Genomic DNA, 27,696 nt, shown 5'->3' with positions numbered 1-27,696 from the left:
CCTGTTGTGGCAGAAAGCTCCATAAATAAACAGCAAGTAGGTGTGTGCTTACGCTAGGAGTGCACAAAAAAAGGAGCTGTCTGCAGAAGTTGCAATTTTTGCTGTGCAGTTGCAAGGGAACTGGGCTGAAAGGGAGTGTTTCTGCATTCTCAGCATCAGTCAGAATCGCAATGACATCCCAGGTGGTTTTGTGTTAAGTCTTCCTCAGACAGTAGGAAGGTACCGTAGCAGGGTGCTCACTTCCCTTCCTGCCCTGAAGTAGCCTTTGCTAGTGGCTGTGTTCCACAGATGGCCTTGACAGCGTTGGTAGAGAAGTCAGGCATTTTTCCTTGTGTGCTGGGGGAGGGTTTTATTGTTCAGAGGGGACAGGGAAGTTCCCCTTGCTGCTGCTTCTGCCATATGTAGGCTTGGTGTAAATGGAAGTTGTTGTTCTGGGACTCTTGAGCTGCCAGCTTTCATTAAGGTCAGTGTTTGGAGATGTCTGAAATCGAGCAACTAACTCGTGATGTTGGCATTGGATGAAGAGGTCTAGTTCCTCGGTCATGAAGTGCTGAAGTGAATGGAGTCCCTGGAAACCTTGAAGCCTCTGAAAATTCACTTTGTTTTGGTACACAAAACTCTTATGGCTGAATGGTTTTAGTCCAGCTTTGGCACAAAATGAGGTCAGGAAAAAGAATTTCAGTGAGTCTTACACGGTTTTACACTAAGGCCTTGATTTAAAAAAAAAAAAAACAACAACCAAATGTAAAACTCCCTGGACCTCTTCATGTTGTTGGTACCAGCAGCATCACATCTAACCAACTTTGGTCAAGAATGAGATCCCTGACAATAGTATAAATATTCCACGTGTAGGTGATAAATACTGCACGAAGTAATTCTTGTGTCTATTAGCAGCCTTACCACAAGGTATCTCCCCACATATTTTACAATAAAGTATGGTAATAGCATAAGACAAAACATTGGCTTCAGGGCAGTTGTGGTGCCTGCACAATGATTGAACTTTGTTTTGGTCTGAGATTAAGGTAGAGATTCACTTCCAAGCTTTGCATTTTTTCATGCATACAGCATATCCATATGGCAGATAATTGTAGTTTTAAAAATTCCTATCCACTTTCCTTTCCAACTTCACAATAAATCATCATTGAGTCCTGATGGGCTTTTAAAAGTAGAAAAGATCAAATACATATGAAATATTTCAACATACCAAGTGTGGGAGGATGTCAAGTCTGTAGCATTAGTGCTGATCAGTGATTCAATTAGTGTGAAATGTATTTGCAAACACTTTACTTGCTGCCTGCGAGAAATGGATTGATGGTCCCAGGTTCTGGGAATAAGAAATGGGGAGTGATACTCACAAATATTTTCATGCCCAGTAGATGGGAGGTGGAATAGTTGCCTTCCTAATAAGTTCTCATATGCACGGGGGTGAAAGTCTTTATAAATGCCACCCTTGGCTTTCAACCCAAAACTGGCCTGGGCAGTGAATGAAAATGCTTGCAAGTAGCATGACTTCCGCCAATAAGAGGGCAGTTAAAGAGAGAGAGAGAACTAAAGCAGGAGGACTAGATAAGGAAGAAAAAGTTTTTTCACTTGGGACATTTGAGTGAGGAGGAGAGCAAGCAGAGTCAGTGAGAGCAAGTGCCTTGTCCAGATCTACATGGACAAGCTCTTGTGTCCTGACAGGGGATGCTAATGATAGGATCCTGAGAAGACCATATGCTGGAGGAGGGAGGTTTGCATGATACTGTGCCTTTGATGTTCTTGGTTGGAGTTGATAATGGAGTAAGTCAAATCTGTTGTCTGGGACCAGGTGCTTCTGTGACTTTGCAAATCCAAGGCCGTGTTGTTGGCATTCTGGCAGTGATGCACTTGGCTGGCTGGCTCTTTGCTGGACGGATGCCATTCTGCTCCCAGCTGGCTGGTAGACCAGGTGTTGACTTGACTAGTAGCATGTTGTTCATCAATGAAGAACAAGGTAAACAGTTTGTCTGGGACTCTGGTACAACTCGTTGTGTCCTGGTGTGATCCTGAAGTAGGGTGGCTGCAGTATGTACAGGAACAGCAGAGTGGGAGAAAAATGAATAGTTTTTCCGTTGCTGTCCCCATCTTATCCCCAGGAAATCCAGTTCTGTAACCAGTTTTCCATGTCTTCAGTAGGTTTCACTGAACAGCACACAGGGCTGGGCTGCAAGAGCAGGAAGGCAGGATGTTATCGAGACCAAAGCCTGGGGAGTCTGAGGCAGACCTGCTGCACTTTCAAAACCAGTTCCTGGCAGCCAGAGCTTCACCTGCAGTGACGATTGTGAAGAAAGCCGACAAGAGGAAGGGGGAGGAAGGGAGCACAGATGCTGAGAGACCCCGGCTACAGGACAGCAAGGATGTAGTCATGTTGGATGGTAATTTCCCTTGTGCACTTCTTTGAATTACTAGGATTCTCTCACCTCTCTCTCAGTCCAGGGTTGCTTTTGTACTGCATGTGTGTCCTCCTTGCAGCATTGTTTATTCTTATCCTTGTTGGAAAATGCACTTGTCCAATGTTACCAGTAGAACCACCTTTTCGAACACATGGCCTTTGTTTACATTTATCAGCAGTCTGTGGTACCTTGGCAGCTTCAATGCAAGAGGTGTTTTCTGTGATTTATACCCATTGGACACTCGCTGCTTACTTTGCCATCTATCCAGACCCTGTTCTCAGTGTCTTTGAGATTTAGCTCTGCTAACAGCTCCAGCTTTCAGCCAGCAGATCTGGCTTGATAAGCCTCCTTCCTTCGGTTTTGTTTTCCTACATCAGGAGTAACTGTAACACTTCTGTAATAGTCTCAGAAGCTCAAGGTGCTTTCTTAAAGCAACAACTTAAATCTTGCAGTGCTTGGTTCCATGTAACGAAATATGATCACAGTTTATAGATAGTGACAAGGAGGCCTTGACTTTCTCATGATCATACAAATCACTTGCTGTTAGAGCTGGTAGTGGAAATGTGCTTTTCTGTGCTGGAACACAACCTGCAAGGACACTATTTGTTTCTCTACAGCCTTGCTTCTTCCCTTAGTACCTGCAGTCAGGCCTCAGTACCCTTTCCTGCTTATGCAGGTCTTTGAAAAGACCTTGGTGCTAATACATAAATAATAAAATTCTTGAGCATGTTTCTCTCTACTACCCAGTGCAAGTCAGAGACACAGGACCCTTAATTGTCTTGTTGCTTCCTCATCTTCTTTGTTTCTCATCAGAGCAATAATAGGTGCTATTAGAGAGCCTTGGTCTGGTACATATTGCATGCTGGTTATGTGTGAGTAACTTGACTGCTTTTTTTTTTCTTCTCCCCAGATTTTCCTGATGTTCTCCCAGCTCTAACTCCAGCTCCTCCAAAAAAGTCCAAGATCAAAAGTGCCTCTGTCCACTTTGAGGATGAAGATCCAGAGGAAAGACTGGAGAGACATGATCAACACATTACAGCAGTCTTCAGCAAAATTATTGTATGTCTGTTTTTTATGCAATGGTCTAGTGGTTTTTTTAAATGCTTCGAACTAAGCAGTGGGCAGGTATGAAGGATGCTATTGCTGCTTTTTATTTCTACAGTGTAATGAACCACTGTAGACCAGCATCCTGGAGCACCTTGAAAGAAAAAACTCTTTGAGTATATTTTTGTTGTCAGTTAAATATGGGTTTGAATCTGCTCTCCAGTCCAGACTGCCTACAGCTCACACTGCTTCCATGCAGGCATGTGCTCTAGTGTGTATTTGGGTGAGTTTCCTCTCTAAGGAGGATGTACTCACTGCTCTGCACTGGCCCAGATTTTCCTTTATCTGATCCTTTGAGTGGTGTGTGGAGTTTGGCAGCCCAGCCTTTTGGAAAATAGCCTCACTTTGTCTCTAAATAAGCACAAGGTATTCTGATCCTGATGGCGATGTAGCAGAAAGCTTGTGAGCTGTGGAGCAGAGAGATTTTGAGTCCACTCTTAGCTAAGTGATATAAACATATCTGGCTGTTGCGCTGGTTTCTACAGGGTTTGAATTTTTTGCTGCAGGAACGAGACACGAGTGCAGTAGCAGTGACTATACCAGTGCCCACAGGAGACCCATTTCCAAGGACGTTTCACCGCTCTGAGATAAAAAGTGAGGTAAGATTGGGAGCACCTGTTTTAGGCCACCTTCATGAACGATTAAAACTTCCCCACAACAAAGCCTAGTGTTTGGTGGGTGGTAGGGCTCAAAATAAGTGACTTGGAATGCTGGAGACTGTGCTAGATTGACATATCTCTGGCATTGCCACCTTAGCGTAGGAGAGAGTCCTACCAAGCTGCTGTCGAGTAGGCACTCCGTACCCTGCAGTTAAATAATACTGGAATCCTTTTAGTTTAGGAAAAAGGCAATCCCCTTCAGCTAACTTTAGTGAGGTGGATCATATCTGTGCTACTGTAATAGAATTGATCTTGTCCTGCTTGTTTTTCTCTGAGGAACAACCTCTTAATTTGTCCACCAGGCTTGATTAAGTCCGTACTTACTGAAGTTGCACCTGATTTCTCCTGGCATGACATCTGAGTATGGTTGCACAGATTATCGTTTGCAGTTTTTTGGATTTTGACTTAATTTTTTTATGAGGCTGTAAAACTGGAAGCCATGGCTGCTATCATCAGTCATTGCTGTAGTAGCAAGAGCTGCTAGCTGAGTGGGAGTCAGATGCTGGGAATTGGTATGTGATTGATAGCTGTGGTTGCTTTTGAAGAGGTAGCTTATTTGGAAGGACAGCTTTTTTGAAAGGAAAGAGTGATACATTTTAAACTACCAGTTCTGTTTACCTGATGCAGGAGTGCACAAAGCAACTACCAAATGTTCAGATTGCCTTTTAAGCTGCTTCTCTGGACTAGGGACATGCAAGAGGTTGTTTTTTTGCTTAGTCTGCTTTGGATTTCCTGTGCATCCTGTTCAAGGCTGTTCAGAGCCATGCCCTTCTATTGCCTAGGCAAGCAGCACAGTAATTTAGTCAGGATTATTTTAGCACCACTTGCCCACTTCTTACTGTGTAAATCTTTTCACCCTGCTGCTCTCTAATCACCTTATAAGAAGCCTGTTCCAAGCATGTGGTGAGCACAGTGCAGTACAGCCCCATTTATCCTCAGAAATGCAAAGTATTCAGCTAATGCAGAGTTTCCAAACAGCAGGAAAGCTGGAACTGTTGTGTTTGGTGATATTTTAGGTGTACTTGCCTGGCTTGAATTCACTTATAATTAATCATCTTCCTTCTCTAGGTAGCAAAAACATTCATGTTTTTGTCTCTCAGTCCTAGCATGAAACTGTGTGTTAAAAAAAGAATAGCACACGCACAGAAAAGGGCAGGTGGCTGCCAGCAGCTTCTTTCTGTCACGTCCCAAAGTCTGATCTGAGGGTGTCTTTAGGATCAGATCTATACGTTTGTTAGTGGCAGGTGTGTGGGGGAGTCTGGAGAGGAAAGTGGTGACACATGGCTTCCCTGTTGCAGGTGAAGGTGGGATCTGGAAGAAAAAGCATCTTTGCACAAAAGATGGCAGCGAGAAGAGCTGCTGAAAAGGCAGCAACGTCTCCCTCTGCTGCCGAGTGCGTGCAAACAAGATCAGCTGCGCTGGATGCCCTGGATCCCGAGGGATCAGCGGGAGAGGCACCTCTCCCCATCATCGGGGGTGGTAAGTGGAGAAGGTTCTGCTTATCCAGCCTACCGTGTTTACATAGCCTTAGTAGCCATAACATCAGTGCACCTTAGTTTTAAATTAGGGTAGCACTGTTGTCCTCAGTTTAGGAATCTCAAGGTCACTTGGAATGTTTGTGTGACACGGATCTGAAATGGTCTGAGACCCAAATTAACACTAAAAATTGGGTTAGTTTTCTCACCGATTTCCTTTTTGCTTTACACAGTGACAAATAGATTTATTTTTCAAGCTTCTTGTCCTCCTTTTCCTCTCTATGTAAAGTTTTTCTTGTTTCATCGTTGATTTCCATAATTTTAGGAAGAGGGTGGTTCTTGTGTCTGATGAACGTGTTTGAAACCACTGTGATGCAGGTTCTCACTCCTACCTAGAAGCTGAAAGCTCAGTCTTCCGTCACTAGATCCGCTGCCATGAGACTGTGGCTTTGCTCCATAAGGAATGCTGTGAGGCAGTGCTGATGAGTCAGTGCCACCTCCAGCAGTTACTTGTCTGACAGCAATGTGACAAAGAAAGATGAAACCGATTCAACTGGTACCAGCATCTCCAGGCTTTTTTGTTTGTTTGTTTTTGGCTTGGGCAGCCCTTTTTGCTTTGGACCACCATATGTCTGGGTTTTTCCCTGACGCCCTCTTTTTCACATTGAAATAGAGGCCAGATGGCATTTGAGGGTTATCGCCATTTGGCTAAGGTTTCTGTCTGCCCTGACCGCTGTCAGAGAATTGGTAAGAGAACACCCAGACGTGCTGTGCTGTGCGTGCACAAATCCACCATCCAGGTCAATATATGGTGCTTACTGTATATCCTGTTACGACTGTGCATGTGTACTTCTGTCTGAGAAACCTCAAAGGGAGATGCAGCAGCCTCATAGCTGTGATCCTCTTGAAGTAGAATGCTTCTAAAATGTCCTAGAACAATAGAGGGATCAGAAAATGGCTTGGCCTCCTCATCAAGATTGTTGTGGCAGGATCACTAGAAGCAAGAGGAGAAGAGAGGGAGCTCTCCTTTTTCTGTAGTAACAATGTGTTTGTACCTGGTAGCCCTCGCCTTAGTTGCTGATGGTGGAAAGCTTACTGAATCTTTTACCAGGTCACTGTCTTCTCATCTCTTCTTAATATGCAAGACAATTGCTGGGGAAGTGACATCAAACCTTACTGATGTTACGATGAGTGTCATTACTGCTGTTTGAACAGGGGTTTGATGCTTTCAGGGTTGGCTGGTTTAGGGTCACAGGGATGTTACGCTATATGGAGCATATGAACAAAACATAAGGACTAAAGCAGTGAGTGGCTACAGGACAGCTGGAGGGTCTCACTCTGACCAAAGGAGCATGTTACCTGCTGCTAGAGTTAAATGAAATGAGCCTTTACAAAGGATTTAGATCAGGTGATAAAGGAGACTTGATTTTGTTCAGGGTAGGAAAAATGCCACCCTGCTGGAACTTCTAATATGTTTAACCCTTAAAGGTGAACACAGGACAGTGTTAGAAGCAAAAATGTCTGTGTTGAGAATGGATCCTGTATCACTCTGGAAACTGGTTTACCTAATAATTCTCTGTCTCACTCAACAGATATTTACCAGGTCGTGGTTCAGCTGACATACAAATGTGGGTTCAGGTGTTCTTGTGCAGAGAAAGAATCTAGTATTCACTAACTTGGAAGAGTGCTCCGACTCATCAATTATGAATTATGCTCCAGTTTAACCTTTTCTTGCCTTTGCTTTACATTAAAGAAACAAAGTTCCTTTCCCCCCATCCCTCCCCAAACTCCTAAAGAAACAAGGTGGAAAAGTTGTTTTGTTGTGACATGGGATGAAATCTTTGTTTGAAGCTAAACTAAACATCTTTACTCCTATTTTAACTTGTCTACCAAGGTTAAAAAAAATTAAATTATGCAAGCCTGGTAATGACAAAACTGATATGTGTTCATAATGCCACAGGCACTTAAATCACTAATTGTGTTCTCTGCTGGATCTTTCAGATAAAGCTAGTGACATTTTGACGTCTCAGTGGCCTTGTCTCATAACGGGAGAGGGTCTTGGAAGCCAAAAGAGTGAGCAAGAAGCTCAAGCTATTCATAGAGAGAACTTGGAGAAGCTGCGGTCCATGTCTGAGGAAGAGATCCTGCAGGAGCAGGAAAGGCTTCTGGCTCAGCTGGGTATGTGCTTCCCGGGATGAATTCTAGAGACGTGGAAGTTTACTGAATGTGTAGGTGTCCTGAAGTCTTACCAAATTCACAGATGAAAGACGGGAGCTTGGGATTCTTGCTCATTGCGTATGTGGATAATCTAGCTTCCATGTCATGTCAGTAGTTTATGAATAAGAATTAAGGGATTAACGATGGCTTATTCCTCAGTGAGAGGGGGCTTAGCTTAAGTCTGTCTCATCTCCCCTTTGCTGTGGGATAAGGGTCCATGCACTCTGTTACTTTGCACACCAAATACCTGGTTACATATACATGTATTGAGGTTCTAAAATGTAATTCTCTGATGGAGATAAAGCAAAGCTATTCTTAGGATGGCTGTAGCAGTGCTGAGATGAGAGAGAGCCCTTGGTCTTCCCTTCCAAAATACCGAAGACTTGGACTAGAACTGTCAGTACCCAGATAGGGGAAATGTGTGGGCATGTGGGAGTTTTCAGTTTGAATCTGTACTTGGTAGAGCAGAAGAACTTAAAACTAGTCTTGAACTTCCTGAAAAGGTGTTTTAATTATCTGGCTGTTGGGTGCAGGCGTTCTGGCAGGGGTCTGGTCTCTGGTCTGGAGCCCTGTCCACAGTGGTGCTCTGGGAATGCCTGTCACTGACAGCTAATGACAAGATGGGGGAGAACACTGGATGTGGTACGTTTGATAAAACTTTGTGTGATCTAGGGCACTGTAAAACTTGTTGGTGTTGTTTTCAGTGATTTTTTTGTATGCTCAGGAAGAGCAGACGTACAGATGTAGGTGGCAGATAAGGGGTTTTGAAATTCTTATAATTTCAGATTCTCTAGGATCAAATTTAGGTGTGAGTGGCATCTTAGATGCATAAGTCTCTTGTGGGTTTAGCTTTAAAGATCATATTAACGATCTTGACTTCATTGCAAGCAGCATGAGTATAACTGGAAAGGTGGCAAAGGAACCGTGCAAAATAATTGCAGACAGTGTTTAGGTACATCATTCAGAGAGCTGAGCTCTCCAAACTACTCGAGGTGGAAAAAAAATTATTATTTTTTTTAAACTTCACTGTTTAAAACATGGCATGTGTACGAAAAATATCTTGTTTATACACTTCCTTCTTGTGATCTTTGCTCCTTGTTCACATCACTCCGACCTTTGGGATATTAGTGAATTAGGGAGTTTAAAAAGGGTAGGATGTATTTTAAGTATTTTTGAGCAATAAATTATTTTCTAAAACTAGGTGTTTGTTTATATACCCTGTGGGGTAAAACTGTAGATCTTTCAGTCTTTGAGGCCTTAAGGAAATGGAGTAATTTTAGCATTCCCAAAATATCTGTGGTTAGGGAATTATGCGGGATGAAACAACTCCTAAACTAAATTGCTGGCTTACAGGTGAACTTGGGAACTGGACAGGCACAGAGATGTGGATTAAAGAGACTTTTTCTCCATATTCAGGAGTGTAAGTAATTTGTGGGTGTTTTAATGCTGCCCAGTCTCTGAATTAACTTCTTAGTTATGAAGCAGGTGAGACTCCATGGTCTGGAGTATGAGGATGGGTAGACAATTCCTTGCTGGGCGGTGTCTTCAGGGTCTTATTGTTGGTACTGTTTTGGTTTTGTCCATGGAGACTCTGGGCAGGAAGTAGGCTCTACTTTCTGACATACTGTGCACAGACTGACATAATCAGTGACTTGTTTGTCATTCTCTGAAATAATGAATCCAGTCTTTTCCTTGCTGTGTACAGTGAAGTGTGAGAAAGTGAGAGCTCTGCTTGCATTCAGGAAAAAATACGTGTGCTTTAATGAGACCAGGCTGAATGCCTCTCCTTCGCCAAGGGAGGTTTAAACTGCATCATGAGGAGAGCATGCAGCAGTCACAAGTGTGGGATAGATCCCTGCATCATCTTTGAACTGTTCAGAGACATGGGAGTCGTTTCCTTCTTGGGGTGACTTCTCTCAGGTACAGAGCATTTCTGAATTGCTTGTCCTTTGTCCTCCAAAGAATACATAACCAATGTAGGTGTTATGTTCTGTTACTTTATACATCTCTGACACTGCTTGTTGGAGTATCTCTGTACCTTTTAGAGGCACAATGCACAGTCTCTTACTGTTCACCTCTGACATAAGCATCCCAACACCATCTTCTAGATGAACAGTATTCAGAGAGAAAGTATGCTCCATCAAAAATGATGTGGGACATCTGTAGCAGATCTGAAAGTAAAATGATGATCATCTGACATTTTCCTATTTTAGAACCATAGGAATATTATCTGTGCTTCAAAACACCCCTACCTCCCAAATGTTCCTGTTCTCCTCCAAAGCATGGAGAGAATGGCCATGTCTGTTTTCTGGATGTTGTCAGACCACAACTGACTCTGAGGATGGGGAGTCAGTTCGGAACAAACAAGATCTTCTTCTCCTAACATAATATCTAGACCATGTACTGCAGCTCTAGTGCAATTCAATAAAGAGCAGGTCTTTTTTTGTGGTGTCTGTTCCATGTATTCTCGCAGTGCTCAGTTGATGCCCCTGAGCGGTCTGCAGGCAGGGCAGGCAAACTGTCAGACCAGGGTTCCTCCCATAAATCACAGAGTAGAATTCTCTGCACAATTAATAGTCTTGTTTGGATGTGCCCTTTCAGTGGCAGTAAGGGAGAAAGAAACGATTATCTCTTTATTTGTAAGCTGGGAGAATAACTAGAATTTTTGTGGTTGCTTTACCTTGGAAGACATTTATCAGCTCTTTCTTTGGTGTCGCCTCACTTGTCAGTTGTACCCAGCTTATGTGCTCAAGAGGTCATAAAGCAGTTAAGTGTCTCAGTTTGAAAAAGAGTGACAGTTGGTACAAAAGAAGAGGGCAGTTGGAACGGGAATAAAAAGACTAAAACATAAGTAACACGAGCTCCAGGCTTATCAAGTATTTTGAGACTTTCTGTCACTTCTCTGTCTGTCTCTTTGTCAATACTTGCAGATTCCAGTTTAGTTGCTTTCTTAAAGTCACGACGTGGTGGCAATGAAGGCCAGAAAAAGGAATTAAAAATGGAACAGAACAGACTGGAGGAGTTTGTGGAATCTCTGCCTGTGGCTCAGCATGGTGTAGGATCATCTCTTTCCATGCAGGAGTCGCGTCTGGAAGAATCTGTAAAGAAGGAAGAAAATATGAAGGTAGAAATCACAGGTAAGAAACAAAGTGTGTGTTGTTAATGTTCTGAGCACAAATGTAAGGTTCCTATGGTGTGTGCATCGATCCAGATTAGCTTGATGTGGCATTTTGTTAGTTACCCAACTCAGAATTTTATCATGATATTTAAAAAATACATATATTTTGGGTTCAGGGAAGAACATCTCTGTTATTCCTAGGTGGGCTTCATAGATAGAAGGGTGATACACTGTGTAATGGAGGTGAGCTATTCAGGGGCAGGTCTTGCTTTGGTTTTGAAATTTGCTCTGAGGTCTCTAAAGGGAAAAAGTGTTTTAAACTAGACATCATTGCTTTTCTGTTCAGTTGTGTGAACAGGGAAACAGAGGAGTGTGGTAGTGAGATTCAGCTGCTGCTTGAATAACTTCTTTTAACTGGGACTGGTTGGGGACAAGAGGGTGTTGGGTAGGTAAGAATTAGTGATTTGCTCACAGGATAGCATGGAGATGACAGCCTCACTTCAGGGAGATTGCTCATACAGTGCATGTATGTCTTTTTACACTGCTCCTTATGGCCCTGCTCTGTGGTTTGTATCTCAGAGCCCACATGGTGACTTCCACAGGATGCAGTTCTTTTCTTTGTGCTGTGGATGGAGGGAAGTATTAAGGTGTAGAGTGTTCCTCTGCTTTTTTGGAAGAATTGTACAGAGCTCTTATGACAGAAGTCTTTAATACTCAATATATGCCTGTATGAGGAGAAAGCTGTTTTATTCCCAGCAGCTAGAGCAGCCCATACATTCTCATGGCAGAAAAAAGAAGTGTTTTCCCCCCTTAAGCTTCTGTTGCTTTTATTGTTGCTTTCTTCACTGCAGTTTTTTCTTTAGCCATTTTTCTCTGTTGTGATTTTAGGCTCCCATTCTCATCTTCCTCACACTTTTGTTCGTAACATGCCTCTCTCCCTCGTTAGCATGCTTCTCCCCCAGTTTCATGTCAATTTTTGGCTTTCTCTTGATTTCTTGATCCTCTCTTCTCGTGCATTCTTTGTATCCCAGTGCAACATGCAGGCTGATTAAAGAGGTCTCTGAATCACTCCTGGATTTCAGCTTGATGTTTGCAAGAGATAACAACCGTTTACCATTTTCTTGATGAGAGGGATGAGTCTGTGAGTGTATGTGTGTGTGTACATGTGCAGGAGGAGGAAAGCTGATTAGCCTCTTACTGAGGAAAACACTTCACTGAACAGTCCTTTTGCTGTTTCTCCCCAAGTTTTACTTTTCCAGGAACCCATCTTAATCAAAAGGACTATTTTTAGTTCTTTTTAGTTCCAGAACAATCGAGTGCACAAATAGCACCAGGTTAAGTGACATTCTTCTACTCGCCTGGGAGCAATAGAAGCGGGTTGTTCAGCCTGTAAAAGCTGAACAAGATTGTAGTAGTGCTTTTGGGAATAGCTCAGTGTGCAGTGTGTCGTGTGCTAACAACATCGTTTGCTTCCCATGAAAGACTGCACAGCAAAGGAGAAGAGAAGTTTTCCCAGGATATTTGAAATAACAAAGAAAGTATGCACTGGAACACAGTTATAAAACCAAGGGAAGCCTTTCCAGCACCTGAGTTTATGCCTGCATCCTGTCTTGGCCAACAGGAGATGTAAAATATTAATTTGACATTAGCACTTAGTGTTGGGATTTTTCATCTGTTTGTGCTCAGAAGTAAACTCGTCACGAATAACCCAGCAGAAATGGTTATTCTGAATTTCCCCAGGGAGGGGATGATGACACAAAGCAATGGGATTGCTCAAAAGTCAAACCTGCCTCTCTAATGAGATAAAAGGCTACTGTTTCTAATAAACAAAATGGTGAAGCCTTTATCCAGCAACTTGTAATCTTATCAAATGGAAAAGTAAATTCTGGAACTGAGACAAAAAGGAAAGCAAAGCAGAAAGAGAAGAGGTTGGGTGGTAGCCTTTAATATAATCCAAGTCTGAAAAAGTTCAGTGCAAGTGTTGCATTCACACTGTCAGCCTGTGTTTCTGTAAGAGGATTTCTCAGTAACTGAACAGTCTGCTGATGCCTTGGAATATGTATGTGTCTTATTGACAAGATCATAATACTAAAGGCTGGTGGTAATATGCATAATCCTATTCACAGAATGAGTACCTCAACCCTATCAATTTAGTGATTAGTGGAGAAAACAATTTGTTGAATTACAAATGTCAATAGACTGATTTTATTTCCTCTAGCTTTGCACCTACCACCCACAAACATTCCACTTTCTTACATTTCAGACACTTTTTCTTTCTCTTCAATTAAAATGCGTGCTGATCCTTTGGCTGAAATTCTGCGGAACAGCTTTCTGGCTGAGGAAGATAACTGTGCTTAGTTCCTTGCCTGACTCAATACCTCATTGATCATAAGGGTGAAGCTTCATCCTAGAAAGGATGAGTGCCCTTCCTGAAAGTTTATCTGCTAATTGGAGGAAAGTAAAAGGTTAGGTTTCAGGCCAGTTATCAGCAGGAAAAGATCTGATGAAAGAAGAGCATCTCAGTGGGACTCATTGTTCCTTGCAAGAGAAGACCAGAGCAGTAGGATTAATAGCTGCAATGCAAATGAGTTCTGGGCTGCTCCAGCAGGAGTGATGCTGCTGCTTTTCATGCCCTCAGACTCCCTGTTCCTGTCCTTAAGTGTGATTTCTCTTGAGACAGCGAAGACTTCTCAGCTCATCTCTTCTTATGCCAGTATGGGATAGTATCCTAGTAGCAAAGCATTACCTTTCCTAGTGTTCAGATTGTTTGCAGTTACATCTCTCCCATCCCTTCACTTGTGAGATTCTTCCACACGCTGATTTGTCTCTTTCCTAGGGCAACTCTTGTGATGTCGGACATAAATGTCTTGTTTATCAAATTCTTCTAGTCAGAGCTCTTTATAAAGTGAAATCAGTAATTTCTTCCTTTAGTACTTGCACCTTTGGAATTCTTATTCAACTGTCCAGCTTCCCCACCGAGCTGTTTCTCAGGCAAGCTGGATAAGTTTTCAGCTGCTTTGATCTTTTCTTCCCAAACTGATTTCCTCAGGCCTTTAGAGGGGGATACAGAATGGAGAGCAGCATCACAAATGTGACAAAAGCACAAATAGTAGTGTTTGTGCTCTCTCCAGTGTATCTAGGCTGAAATCATACTGGCTTCCAATAATTTGCTTGGACCTCTCTGCATCAATACTTTTGAACCATTTCACATCTCCCCTAACACCCCGCTCCTTGGATGATACCAGTTTGTTTTTTCAAAAGTAGGGCAGATATTACTTTTCTGCCCAGGTTCTGATCACTTTGCCTTACTTGCCTTCCAGTACTTAAAGAGGACCTGCAGAAAAGGTGGGGAGGGACCCTTTATCAGGGAGTGTAGTGATAGGATGAGGGGTAATGGTTTTAAACTGTAAGAGGGTAGATTTAGATTAGATAGAAGGAAGAAATTCTTTACTGTGAGGGTGGTGGGACACTGGCACAGGTTGTCCAGAGAAGCTGTGGCTGCCCCCTCCCTGGCAGTGTTCAAGGCCAGGTTGGACGGGGCTTTGGGCAACCTGGGCTAGTGGAAGGTGTCCCTGCCTGTGGCAGGGGGGTTGGGACTAGATGATCTTTAAGGTCCCTTCCAACCCGAATCATTCTGTGATTATTTGTGTCCTGACTTCTGTTCAACTTCTCCCAAATGAGCCTTGTCTGTGAATTTCATTACAGTGCTGTTTACTTCCTCTTCCAGCTCTTGTGAAAGATGAAAACAGCTTTAAACCTTTGATGTTTATGCATCAGCCAATAGTCAGTTTGAAAATTGTTTTCTTCTTATTTTACGTGAATCCTATATTTCATGCAGTCTTTAAGCCAAGTAGGTTGGCAAAGAGAGAATAGTATTTTCTTCATCTCTGCCTTGGAAGGTAAGACTGCTATTTTTGTTCCCCTACAAAGATGATGATCTGCCTGTGAAGCCCAAGAAAGAATGGATTCACATGGACAATGTGGAGTTTGAGAAGCTGGAATGGATGAAAGATTTGCCCTCACCCCGACAGAAGAAAACCAAAAAGGTTTGAAAGCAGAAACTGATATTTTTCATGCTTGTGTCTGGATCATGCTTCTCAACAGTAATAGATTTGAAGGCTTCAAAGACCAGTCCTCTGGTTACTCAATTTGTAAGACTTCATCAGGCTGAGAGATTCCCCAGTTTCTGCCCTGGGGTTGGATGATATGTGGTCAATTTAGTCTGCAGTGCTCAAGAGAGCTAGAAAGTGAGAGTCTATCAACTGTAAGATGAAACAAGTCTGAAAGCTAAGAAAAAAGGAAAGAGGGGAGTAAATTTTTTTTAAGAATTTGAGGCCTGATCTGGGGAGAGTTTGAACTGTGACCTTCCAGCAGTTGATGTAAGAAGTGGTATTTTAAGTGATGATTAGAGTGGAAGGCAATAGAAATAATTTTTTTTCTCCCTCCACACTTTTGTTGTAGGGAATGCAAGCTCGATTCAGTTTAAAAGGAGAATTGATTCCTGCAGATGCTGATTTACCAACACATCTAGGCCTGCATCACCATGGAGAAGAGGCAGAGGTAGGTGTAATATAGCACACCTCTTCCTGTTTTTGGTGTTTGATTTGTCAGATTCCTTTGGTGTTGAGGTTTTTTTAGTGACAAAAGCCTTAGGAAAGTGTGGACGGTGATTTTTCTTTTGAAACAAGCTCCTGAAGATAGGTTGGGTCTGCGTGCATTAACTGCTCTACTTTCAGAAAACTGCATTAATGCTTTTTCTCTTTAATGCCATTAAGGATCTGTGGTGTTGGAAAAAGGCACACACACATCCTTTTCTTAAGAAGTTCAGTTTTATCTTGTTGCATCAATGATCAGAATCTCTTTTGCAATTGCCACAAAGCAGCAAACAGTGTTGCATTGCAGCATTTTACAGTTAATCTTACTTTAAGGGGCCTGTTTTTACCTATAGCTTAGGGGTTTTGTTGTTTGTTTTTTTTTCTTCTCCCCATTTAGAGGGCCGGTTATTCTCTCCAAGAGCTCTTTCATTTGTCTCGCAGCCAAGTTACTCAACAGAGGACACTGGCTCTACAGGTTTTGGGTCGTATTGTTCAAAAGGTAAGTCACTTTCCATGGAATTCCTCCCCATAATTAAAGTTTCTGCTGTATCAGGGCCCAGATTTTCTGGTACTAGTTGTTTGCTTTCTGCTATTCAATGAAGATGAGCAAAATCACCAGCAGGGCATTCTTTTTCACTGAGGATCTCCTTACTGTTAGAAAAGTTATGTGTTGGGACCTAACAGAATGAGTTTCAGGTTTCTCTGGAGGGAGATGCTTCCAAGTGTTGTTCAGCAGCACTGCTGCAACTTCAGTTCTGTTGTTGCTTTGGACACAAGTTATTTTTTTGGTGTTACTTTTGTGACAAACCTGTCCTTGGCAATGACCCTTTCACTCCTGTTGTCTGAGCCAGCTTCATGATGTGCTTTTTCTGTAGGAGGTGGGAATGAACCAACCTACTCTTTAGAGTGATGTGCCAATGGCATAAAGCAAAATGACTTTTTACTTCTGTGCCCACTTCCACCTAACTATGGGAAGTGCTAACCTTCCCTGCAATGGCAGTGGAGGCAGAGAAGAAGAAACTGGTTTTGAGAAGAACGATGGGGCAGAACAGGGTGAAGTCAGAAGGTGGCTCCAGACATTAGAAAAAAGGTTTCATGCATTAAGGAACTGGAGTTGTGTGCCTCTGTAGAATGAAAGGAGGAGAAAATAGAGGAAAAAACCCCTGCACACAATTTAGCTGCTTTACAGTAGGAATGGGAAGAGACAAACACGCACAGAATGTTGAGATGTACCCAGCTGAGATGAGACAGCTTTAACACTGGCTATGTGTGGCGTATGTTTCAGGCCAGGGCTGGAGAGTTTGCTTCCTCCTTGAAGGGCAGCATTCTGCGTCTGCTGCTTGATGCTGGGTTTCTCTTCTTGCTGCGCTTCTCGCTGGATGATACAGTGGATAATGTCATGGCAGCATCTGTTGGTGCTCTCCGGGCTCTGCTGGTGTCACTTGATGATGAGGTGAGGCAATCATTAAGTGCCTGGGTTTGATTTCAGCTGAGCTGTTTACAGGAATTGGAATGAGAAAACATGGTAAGTAGCTTGAACAAAGGCTTGCTGGATGGTCAATAGAATGCCATTGCTATGCTTTGGGACAGACAAGGGAGTGTGTTGTCCCACTTTGAGAGATTCAAACAGCTTTTCTCCTGTTTGAATTAGCTCTGCCCCATGATTAAATTCAGTGCCAGCTGCTGAGATTCTCTTTTGACATCTTTACAGTCTAGATCAGGCCTCTACTAATGTATGTGTACAATTTAGGGTTTTTTTAATATGGCTTCTTGTGTTATTGCCTTCTTGTTTTGTAGTTTTCCTGCTCTGAACAGATTAAGTATTTTCTCTGCTTTGCCTTATGCCTCATAATGGTGCCATTTTCTGTTTCTCTCATTGTCTGTTTTCTGCTGTTCTCATGTGCATTTCTTACACCGATGAATACCTAATTTCACATTTTCATCTGTCTGTTTCCTCCTTGATACTTTCTCTCCTGTTAGAAGGTTTAAACTTCCTTTGGGTGTTCAGAGATACTAGAGAGCCCTGAGGAGCACGGTTACAATATCTTCCTGGTTGGACAGAAACAGTCCATTATAGGCAAAGCATGCTGTGGGCTATGTTTCAAGTTCCTTCTGTGAGCTGCTCCTGTGTTAGACTGCAAAGGGGCTGGTGATAGAGAAGAGTGGGTAGATCTCAAGAAGCCCCCTGCAACTTCTTCCAGGGTCTTTAGAGCTATCCCTAGTGGGGATGCAAGAGAAACAAAGCACTAGCTAGCTTTCTCCACATCTTGCTCCTTTTCTAGGCTATGAGCCTAATGGTGTTCTGCTAGATGAGTCCTGCCCACCCATGGTAGGTAATTAATGCTATGAATCAGCTTCTTAATGTGGTTTCTTTTCTTCTGATATTACTCTGGTTTATAACTCTCTGCAGTGCTCTGATTCTCAGATCAAAGCTTGTGGTGTGATGTCTTGTATAAGTGGGGATTGCTGACTCTCTCGATGCCAGAAGCAGCACTGTGAGTGCTCTGTTGGTATATTTTCTCATTTGGAGAGTCCTTCCTAGAGTCTTGTGCTGCTGAGTTTCAAAAGGTCTTAGAGGAAGGGACAGGGCTGAAAGTCCGGCCTTTTGCTCCAGGATTTGTAAGACAAACAGGATTTGTCCCCAGTGTAAACACAGAAGATCAACACACATAAGTCATGCTGTCTGAAGATTTTGTTCATTCATCAGTGACTATGGGAAGGAACCACCTTTCTCTGTTTCCTTTGATGACCCAGATACTGTGGCTTGTGCTTCTCCTTCTCTCGATAGAAGGAAGGCTGTAGTTCCAAACTCTATTCCAGATGGACTCGGCTTCATCCCCTAAAATCAGGCCTCTTCTCACCATGTCATTCACTCACCAACTTCGTTTAATATTGTCTTTTTTTTCCCCCTATGTCTCCTAATAACTTGTGCTTCCTTGGCACTTGCATTTGAAATTTTTCAGAACAGCTCAGGGTTTACTTGAAGTCTACCACTTCTTTTCTGTCTAATGTGGTAGCTATTTCTGACTGCCAGTTCAGGAAACGGAAATTATTATAGCTATTAAGTAGTGCAAGCATTTGATTTGACTGTCTTTTATATTCTAAAACATTTTGGGGGAGGTGGGTCTGCTATGGGAGCAATCCCCTCTAAAGAGTTGAAAGCTCACTTATTGCAGTATTGCCCTAGAACTTGAGAGTATCTGACACTGTCATTAGCTGTGAACAAAAAAAGGGGTTTTTATATGCTGAAGTTGAGGGGTGTTCAAACAAAAGCCAGAAAAACATGAACGGGCAGTCTTTATTTTAACATTTTTACATGACCTTTCTGTATTATTTGTGACCTAAGTTCCACACAGGTCCAGAAATGGAAATAGAGCAAATAAATGCCAAATTGCAGTTTAGCTTCTTGAGCCTTGGTGGTTTGTTTATTTATTTTTATCTTAAATGTTTTTCAGTTAAGCTGCATTTCTGTTACCTGTGTAGTGACTTTAATTCACCTCACAGTAATTGCTTTTCATGGTTTCCCAAGTGTGTGTGGGTCACAAGTTAAAATCACTTTGCTGAAAAAGCATTGCATTCTACTTGGTCATGTTTAGGATACCCTTTGTTGTTTTCCTGGAGCTAAGTGGGAATCAATAAAGCATTCTGTAATCAGAAGCATCCTTGAAAATTTTTTGTGTTCCATGACTTCTTTGTGAGAATTTTATTTTCTTTTACTCTCCTTACAGAAATACCTTGATTGGACTTTCTCATGGTACCAAGGGATGGCTGCATTCCCCTTTGTCCCCAACAATGAGGAGGAAGAGGAGGAGGAAGAGGAAGAATTAAATGTAACAGAGAAGTCTCAAGATAAAAAATTAAAGGATGAAAACAAGCCAGATCCAGATGTGGCCCGATACGATGTTGTAAAGGTAAGCACAGAGCTAGACATGAAATCTTTTTACGAAAATAGGCTCTGCACACAGTGTGTGCTGCTGAAACATCTACTCTCCTGTGTATGCGATTAAGAACATTCTGGGCAAGAATTAGAACTCTTCTCTGGCTGTTGGATGTTACCTTTCTGTCATATATTACCAGGAGGGTAATTCTATTGATCTCTAAAAGTGTTGAGACTTGACCTGTGTGAATTCAGTATCATTAAGTATCTCTAACTTCCTCCAGGGAAATTGGCAACAAGCACAGTGATGACCTTGTAAGACTGGCTGAAAGACTGCATACAGACATGATTTTCAGGCTCACTTACTTGAGCTAAAAATGAAAAGGTTCCAGCCATTATTAAAGCATCTATATGTTTTGCAAAGTTAAACATGAGCATTACAGCTGCATATTTCAGAACTAGTTAAATTTGTACGATGACATTCTTTTTGTACTCGACATAAGGTGGCTTCTTAGTGTTTCCCCAATTTCGTTCTTCATATTTGCATTTCTCAGCTAGAGTTACAGTGTTTGGGAGGAATTTCTCACATATCTAAGCTTAATCCCACATTCCTGATAAGATATCTAAAAATAGTAATCTTTGTTATCTCAAACACAGCCTTGATGAAGCTGATGCAACTCTCCTGCCTGCTGCGATCATTAAAACCTGTGATCCCATTGCTTAGTCCATGTGCTTGAGCCTGTGTTTGAATGGCCCTTGGTTAAAAGCTTCACTGGGAAAAAGAACTACTGTACTTGGGCATCTGGTCTTGTTGAGAGGCTTCGTGATTTCAGATGTATTCTACTAGATGACGCTGTTCAAAAAGCTTAACAGAGAAGTTGTAGCTAGAAGACATGAGATCAGTTTGTGATTCTGGAAACAGTTGCATAGTTCAGCATAATGGGTTTTAACTTGTTCCAAGTGGCCTGAACTCAGAAGATATTTGGGATAAAATTCTTCAGTGTTCCACTTGTTGTGAAATTCCATTTCACACCTGCTTATTAGCTGTTACAACTCAATTACTCCACACAGTTGGAAAAGGAGTGTTTAAACTAGCACCTGAACTCGGTCAGGCCTAGAACTACTACCCTGCTTGGCTGCAACTTTTAAAAAATATTAGTAGTATGAATTCAGATGTTACAAAGTTGCCTTTTCCCAGAACTAGGACTGCATAATGCTGTCACTTAAACTGAAGATTTCTTTCCTTGCACCGCCACTGATCATGGTCTTATGCTCTGTGAGCCATGTAATAAAAATTGCGTCATCTCTCTGCATCTCTCTTTTCCTACTGCAAAACAGGAATTTGTGGTGTTCTCTGCTTCTGTCACCTTCCTTTGACATAACAGGTACTATCAGACAGAGTGCTGCATGAGCTGGAGGTGATGTCTAGCCAAAATCATTCAAGGAGCATGAGAACCCTTTTCAGCCACATTAGGTTTTAGTAGTCCCATATAGGGAAGATTATCGCCCTATTCCCTGTTACTTGGTTTCATATTCTGGAAAACACAAGTATCCAAACCCCACCAGTAGTCTGATTCAGAACAGAAATTCAGTCATTTCTGCTCTCTTGAGCTAACTCTTGCTCATTTGCTAGTGTACTGGCAAATCTGCAGAAACTTATTTCTCTTTTTCCCCATAGGTGATTTTAAAACTCTCTCTCTGCAGAAGATGTAATTGAATGTGCTTTTGTCTTCCAGCAACTGCAGTTCAGAGAGCAATTGTTAAGAGCATAATGGAATATTTTTTTTTTTTCTTTCAGGGACTTTTGAAGACACGGATCCAGCACCGGCTGAGGTACATTCTGGAGGTGGTACGACCTGTTCCAACAGTAGTGCTGGATATACTGCACATCCTCACCCACATAGCCAGGCACTCCTCTGAAGCATGCAGCCAGGTAAATCTCCCATTGTACAGGAGCTTGGGAATGGTAAAGAAAGGTTTGAAAAAGGAAAGAAAGAAGCGGGTAAAAGTTATGGCAAGGATGTCAGAAAAACTTGCGTGTTTTTCATGTCTTCTGCATGTCTGCATAATTGCATACCTTTAGTTATTTGTGCTGCCTGCTGTTTCTCTGCAGCTGCTTGACTGTCCTCGGTTGATTGAGACCATTGTCAGGGAATTTCTTCCTACTCAGTGGGATCCCCAGGTGGCTGAACCAGGGTGTTTACTCACCAGCCTCCATGGAGTTGCTTGTGCCACTGCTATGAAGTTCATCAGAGTGTTGGCATCTGGAGGCCGAAATGCAACAGCCAGGCTGGTGAGTGATTCTCAGAAGAGCTTTTCTGATTGCAGAGGCCTTTGTTCTCTATGCCTTACTTTTAAAGTAAAAATAGAGGATTAATTGGAGGTGACTCTGAGCTGAAGCTGAAATAATCACTGTGAAGAAGGAGCATATGTGTGTGTTGAAGGAATTGACAGCATCATAATAACGATGCCTTCTGCTGTGTACCAGTAGAAGAGCTGTCTCAAGCTTTTCTCTGCTTTTTTTTGTTTTACGTAGTGTAGTTATGCAAAATCACATAGCACAGCTCAGTGATACATACCAATAACAGATGTTTAGAGCACACATTGGTCTATGATGCTCTGTACTTTCCCATGTTCCAGTGATAGGCAGCTTAGGACTTTATGAAGCAGAGATTTAATCACTATCCTTGTGCTCTACAATCATGGTTGAACTTTCCTGCTGTTAATTTGTCATAACTCTGAGGTCATTTATTAGTGTTTCTAACTCCTCTTATCTACTTCTAGATAGGTTTTCCACTTCAGAGATTATTGCATTCACTCATATAGGTCATGACACTGGCACTATAAATGTGTAACACAGCACCCATTACAGAGCAGGGAGCACCTCTTAGGGTTTTTGGTTCAGTATTGTTAACTGCATCTAATAAATTGCCATCCAGGAAGTTGCTAACATCAGCAGAACAACACCAGTCTGTGCTATAAAATACATAGAATAATGTGCTGATAATGGATAGTGAAATATTTAAATGCTGTAAGTGGTGCTAGGAACCTAATAGAAAATCACTGAATTTTACTCTTTCAGGCTTTGTGTACTCCAGGTGTTTCAAGGTATGTAAAATTGCTTACGAGGTTCCTGCCACTCAGGTTTTGCTTCTCTTGCACTCTCGTATGGCTTGTTACAGGCACTTAAACATGGGAATGGCAGATAATAAAAAACTAAATCAGTCATCATTGTAGGAATTTATTTTAGCTAGCAACAAAATTCTTCCATCTTCCTCCTCTGGAAGTAAATTTGACTTTGCCCTCTGTTCTGTAGGAGGAGTGTCAGAACTCATAGTTTGATTCATCAGCTCCTTTGCTTTCTTGCTGGTGTGCATTGATTTCCCTACAAGATGTCTCTAAAGCATTTGAATTTTAAATTATCTATAATATGTCCTTGTGTTGTGAAAAAGACATTGTTATCTCATTTGTTTAGACAGAGCACACACAAGCTTTTGTATATGTGGGAGAGGGAAAGAGAAGCTCTTTTTTATGGTTAAACAAAAATACCCAGTTGTTGGGGAGGATAAAAATTATTTCTAGAGAACTGCAAATGAGTCATGTCATGCTTAATTCAATACTAAAATAACCTCAGAACATTTGCAAGGCATCAAAATTCTATAATCTTATAAAAGTCATAGGCAGGAGATACCCTTTTTTATGAAATAAACACAGGATCATGGGAAGATTTAGGTTGTAGGACCTCTGAAAGCCATTTAGTGTGACCTCCCAAAAATAATACCAGCATCAATTCAGTACTTTTGCGTACAGTGTTTTTCATAAGATATAGCTTTACAGGAAATCTTGACTAATAGAGTTCTATTTATGACTACTTAAAGAAGGATGATTATATTTTTTAACAGCAGTTAAGTGCTGCAAAGAGCATCCAAAAAAAGAGTGTATGTGGGCTAGACAAACCTCCCATCAGGAATGATTTAGGTGTAGTTGATTTTTGTTAGGAATGGATTAGGTAACACCCAGGCATTCCTTCCAGGAATACTTCTCTCTTAATAGTCATTGACCATTTATTGATCCTTTGTAGTATGCTCCTTGACATTACACAAGATAAAGACAGATTTGAACAGTGCAAGAGGAGTTTAGAATGAGCTGAATTGAAATCTGCAGCTCTTTGGTGTGTCACAGTAATGAGGTAATGATGCATACAACTGATGTCTCTTATCCCTTTGTCTTTTTTGTTGTTTATTCTTTTCTATTTTGTTTGTTTGTTTGTTTTACAGCTTAACAAATTTGAAATGAAAAGTCGGTTAAGTCGATTTATAGCTGAAGACCCGCTGGATCTGCTTCTGCCAAGGGAAGAAGCCATCAGGCTAAGCACCGAAGCCTTCCGTCTGTGGACTGTGGCTGCTGGCTATGGTCAGGCCTGTGATCTCTACAGGTACAGCCCAAAGCTGGAAAAATGGGGGTGGAGGGCACAACAGAGAAAATAGACACCCTGTTCCAGAGGGACAAATATAGGGATCTCCAGGCTTAGTCTCTACTCCCTTCAGGGAGTCCTATCTCCCTTTCTCTGACCTCCTGCAATAAAACCCACAGTTTCTAAAGGTAGTTGTGTTGAGTATTGCTTTTTCTGGTTCTTTATCTCCTGTGTTTAAGCACTGGGATTTTGTTGTTTCTCCTCTGTACTATGGGAGATCGCCCTAACCTTTTAGGGCTGCACCTTTTTCTCCTTGAAGGCATGAATAATCTGTGCTTGTGTGCCATCAAGACACGTAGCTTGCAGCATGCCCAGATTGGATCCGATGATCTAAAGGTGATCTGTGGGCAGCAGTCACCAGCGTGCATGCTAAGTGAGGAGACTGGGGCAGACAGACTGCATGCTGCATCGACATTTCAGTTCAAGGTCTGCACTGGGATAAGTCTGAGCTATCTCAAGCATTGAATCTTCTACATGTAATTGCACTGACCTGGAAGCAGAGAGATGATAAGGAGTTGCTCTAAAGAGAAATAAAAGGGAGGCCAGTATTAAGTTTCAGAAGGGAGATTCTCCCTCCATAACTACATTTTGTGTTCTCCAGTCCAATCAGGTGTATTGGTTAATAAAGAGTAAAAGCTATATAATTTTTTAGCACTGTAAATAATCTTGAGGAAGGAGAAGCAGCAGAAGATTCCTCAAATTTGCATGTTTATAACCGAGGATACTTTGGCCAAGAATTTGAAAAACTAGGGAAACAAATAAAATAAAAGTAGCTTTTCCAAGAGATTATTGGAATGCTTGGAGGCAGAGTATTAGGTAGGTCCCATTCAGGTGACTTTGGAACAACAGTATTCTTCCTTTGTCATCTTTGTTTTTGTTAGGTTGGTGGTGGTGCTGGCTCTCATAATCTCATTTTAGCAATATTTATAAATATGTAATGGGCGAGTGTAAAGAAGGTAGCGCCAGGTTATTCCAGTGGTATGAAGTGAAAGTACAAGAAGAAATGGACACAAAGGGAAACACAGGAAATGTCACTTAAGTGTAAGAAAAATTGTTTTACTGTGAAGGCGATCAAACACTGGAGCAGGTTGCACAGGAAGATTGTGGACTCTCCATCCTTGAAAATACACAAAATCCAACTAAACATCTCCAGAGAGCCTTTCCAACCTCATCTATACTGTGATTCGTACTCTAGGGATCTCTACCCTGTGCTGGTGAGGATACTGCAGTCCCTGCCTGAGTTGCTCAGCACTTGCCGTGGGAAGAGCCCTCTGACTGAGTTGTCTGTCCAGCGAGCGACAGCAGTAGTTACTCTGCTGATACATGTGACGCAAACAGCAGGCTACACGGTGGAGCTGCAGGCCAAGCTGAGCAGGTAGGCCCTCTCTGGCACCAGTTCTGTGTATCTGAGTAGTTGGCATCCTGTCTTCCCTCTCTTCGGCTTAGAGACCTGGCTATCACCTTTTTTTCCTTCATTTTGGATGGTTTACTGTCCCACATGTGAATCCCTGCATGGAGGGGTGTATTCCCTCTGACCCAAGGTCAGAAGCGGTATCTAGTCTGACACCTACACCTGCTAGCCTGGTAAGAGGCAGGAGTAAAAATCTGCATTCAGCTATTGGGGCAGAAGGGCAGTGTTAGACAAATGCCCTGCTGAAAGGAGCTAGGAAGCTCCTTTGACCTTCCCTTTGGGGAAAAGAAAGTAACCTCCTTGAGGTTTGGAGGGCAGAACCTCTCTGCAGAGACCAAAATGAGTCAGGATTGAGAGGTTGTTGGTTTTGATAGACATCAAAGCAGTTGGATTTGCTGAAGACATAGGTACTTTTTCTGGTGAAAAGCAAGAAACTCTTTAATTAAAGCTGGATACTGAGGTAGAGTGTCTGGTAAAACTAGAGCATAGCTCAAGGACGGAGTAGAGCAGGTGAAGAAACTTCAGCTTTTATGAGTAGATTCTGCATTTGTCCTTTCTACCTAAATTGATTTGGTCTGGTCTGTGGGAATGTGCAAAGACCTTTTTTCCCCTAGTGGCTGTTGCCGGGTACTGCCTTCCAGACTACATGCAATTGGAAATCTTGCTATTAAAAATGGTGATTTAGAGAGACAATTGTTTGAGACATATTCGCTATCCTGTGTCATTCTTCCATTGTGTTTCAGTAATAGCTCAGAAGACAGTGAACAGATTCCACCTCCTCCAGTAGTGTGGAATCAAGTGTCAGGCTTACATCCCTTTCTTGAAACCAGTCTGAAAAAATTCCTCCAGGAGATATCCCAGACGGAAACTTGGCACACTCTCCAACCTCTGACCACAACTTACATGATATACTTGGGAGTTTATTACAGAGCTTGCAGCCAACAGGTAAGGCCTGAAAATACAGGTTGTCTTTTTATCTCACCAGTTTGTCTATTACCTCTGAAAACCTGAACTTACAGGCAGTGCTGAAAAAGACAGATATTGAGGCATCTAGCTGAGGACTAGCTTTTGTTTACCACAGCTCATATCTAAGCTGTGTGGCATTTAGGGTCATATCAGCCTGCTGGTCCTTCACATTAGCAGTGCTAAATATCACTGTCTTCCTTTCTTGTCCTTTCTTGTTTTGGGCTCAGAGTCTCAGTCGAGGTATGTGGTAGTGCTGTGACTGTTCTGATTTACTGTAGAGATCCAAAGCATGAAGCAAATATAACCCAATTTAGTTTGGCAGGCCTTTCTCCATGTGCGCTAAATCAAGGTGCACATTTTTGCATTTGCTGTGGCCTGAGAGCTTACATGTGGACAGCTACACTGCAATAATCTGTTTGGAAGATTGAGTATTGAGGGTCATGCCATATGAACTTTGGATAGGAAACAATAAAGCTAAATTTATTTGCTGCCCCACTGACATTCAAGGTCAAATTCTGTAACCCAGTTACAGTTGTAGTATGTGACAATCTTTTAAAGTGAGTTTTCTGAAGGTGACACAGCAGTGTGATGCTGTTGAAGAATAATGTCTTATATTTTAGCTACCTTAAAGATTCATGTTCTAAAGATAAATGCAATTTTCCTCTTTACTGCCCAACTGACATGCCCGAGTTCTGACCTGGGAGAGCTGTCTTCAAGGTGTGGGGGTAATTTAATGGCTGTAGTTATTCACGCTTCTGCAACTCCTCTGAAACTTGCCCAAAGCAACTGAGTTTGTTGTTGTGGCTGAGGTGGAAACCACCAGTATCTTTCGGAGATGTCCTTAGTGCCCTAAAGGTTGGTAGTACCCGTCACATGCTGTCATTAGGTCCTGAGCATTAGAGAACCAGGATAACCAAGAGGTGAATATTCCTTTTTAACCTCTATAGATATCCCAGAAGAGTGGTTGACAAAATAATTTCTTAAGTCCTTGAACTATGACATAAGATTTTTTTATTTCCATTTAAGAAGTTCAATCATCTATCTGTGGTTAGCTAATTTGTTTAAAAAAAAGTAAAAATGCATGTAGCACATTTGAATCGACTAGTGCAAAAAAAAATCAACTTCTATAGTAACTAGATTAGTGCATACTGGACCTTCTTGGAATATTTTTGTTAGACTACTAAGAACTAAGGTTAAGATCTTCATGTAGATTGTGCTGATTTCTGGAGGGGGATTTTACCTGGGGGAAAATTAGACTTTTATGTTATGGAAATTAGTATTTCTGTATCCTAAAGCAGCATTCTAATAAAGGGAAAGGACATTAAAATTTGCCAGCATGTTCCTTCAACCTGGAATATTGCTTACTAGGGTTGGAAGAATTTGGAT

The 27,696-nt window shown here is 42.0% G+C and overlaps 1 protein-coding gene across 6 annotated transcripts in view; it reads left to right on the top strand.

Annotated features, from left to right (window-relative positions):
* RPAP1 (RNA polymerase II associated protein 1) overlaps positions 1-27,696 on the top strand; it is a 74,655-nt gene that overhangs the window by 2,804 nt on the left and 44,155 nt on the right. For 3 of the 6 annotated variants that reach the window (XR_012623249.1, XM_074824149.1, XM_074824144.1), the window contains exons 2-17: positions 2,155-2,396; positions 3,325-3,473; positions 4,025-4,117; positions 5,476-5,656; positions 7,654-7,830; positions 10,800-11,006; positions 14,918-15,033; positions 15,449-15,547; positions 15,980-16,081; positions 16,868-17,035; positions 19,311-19,493; positions 21,258-21,392; positions 21,573-21,752; positions 23,737-23,894; positions 25,129-25,308; positions 26,088-26,289. Coding sequence is in view for 5 of the 6 variants with exons in the window: in XM_074824149.1 (XP_074680250.1) it covers positions 2,207-2,396; positions 3,325-3,473; positions 4,025-4,117; positions 5,476-5,656; positions 7,654-7,830; positions 10,800-11,006; positions 14,918-15,033; positions 15,449-15,547; positions 15,980-16,081; positions 16,868-17,035; positions 19,311-19,493; positions 21,258-21,392; positions 21,573-21,752; positions 23,737-23,894; positions 25,129-25,308; positions 26,088-26,289 (2,520 nt within the window). In the remaining variant the exon portion in view is untranslated. Of the gene's footprint in view, positions 1-1,823; positions 1,976-2,154; positions 2,397-3,324; positions 3,474-4,024; positions 4,118-5,475; positions 5,657-7,653; positions 7,831-8,434; positions 8,512-10,799; positions 11,007-14,917; positions 15,034-15,448; positions 15,548-15,979; positions 16,082-16,867; positions 17,036-19,310; positions 19,494-21,257; positions 21,393-21,572; positions 21,753-23,736; positions 23,895-25,128; positions 25,309-26,087; positions 26,290-27,696 lie in introns of those variants that run through there. The other 3 variants (XM_074824146.1, XM_074824145.1, XM_074824148.1) reach the window with 3 other exon arrangements.

This window comes from Strix aluco, chromosome 4 (assembly GCF_031877795.1).
Source record: "Strix aluco isolate bStrAlu1 chromosome 4, bStrAlu1.hap1, whole genome shotgun sequence".
In the NCBI taxonomy this organism is placed as follows: Eukaryota; Metazoa; Chordata; class Aves; order Strigiformes; family Strigidae; genus Strix; species Strix aluco.
The sequence above is the reverse complement of the archived record's forward strand: the minus strand, read 5'-3'. Positions and strand labels throughout refer to the sequence as shown.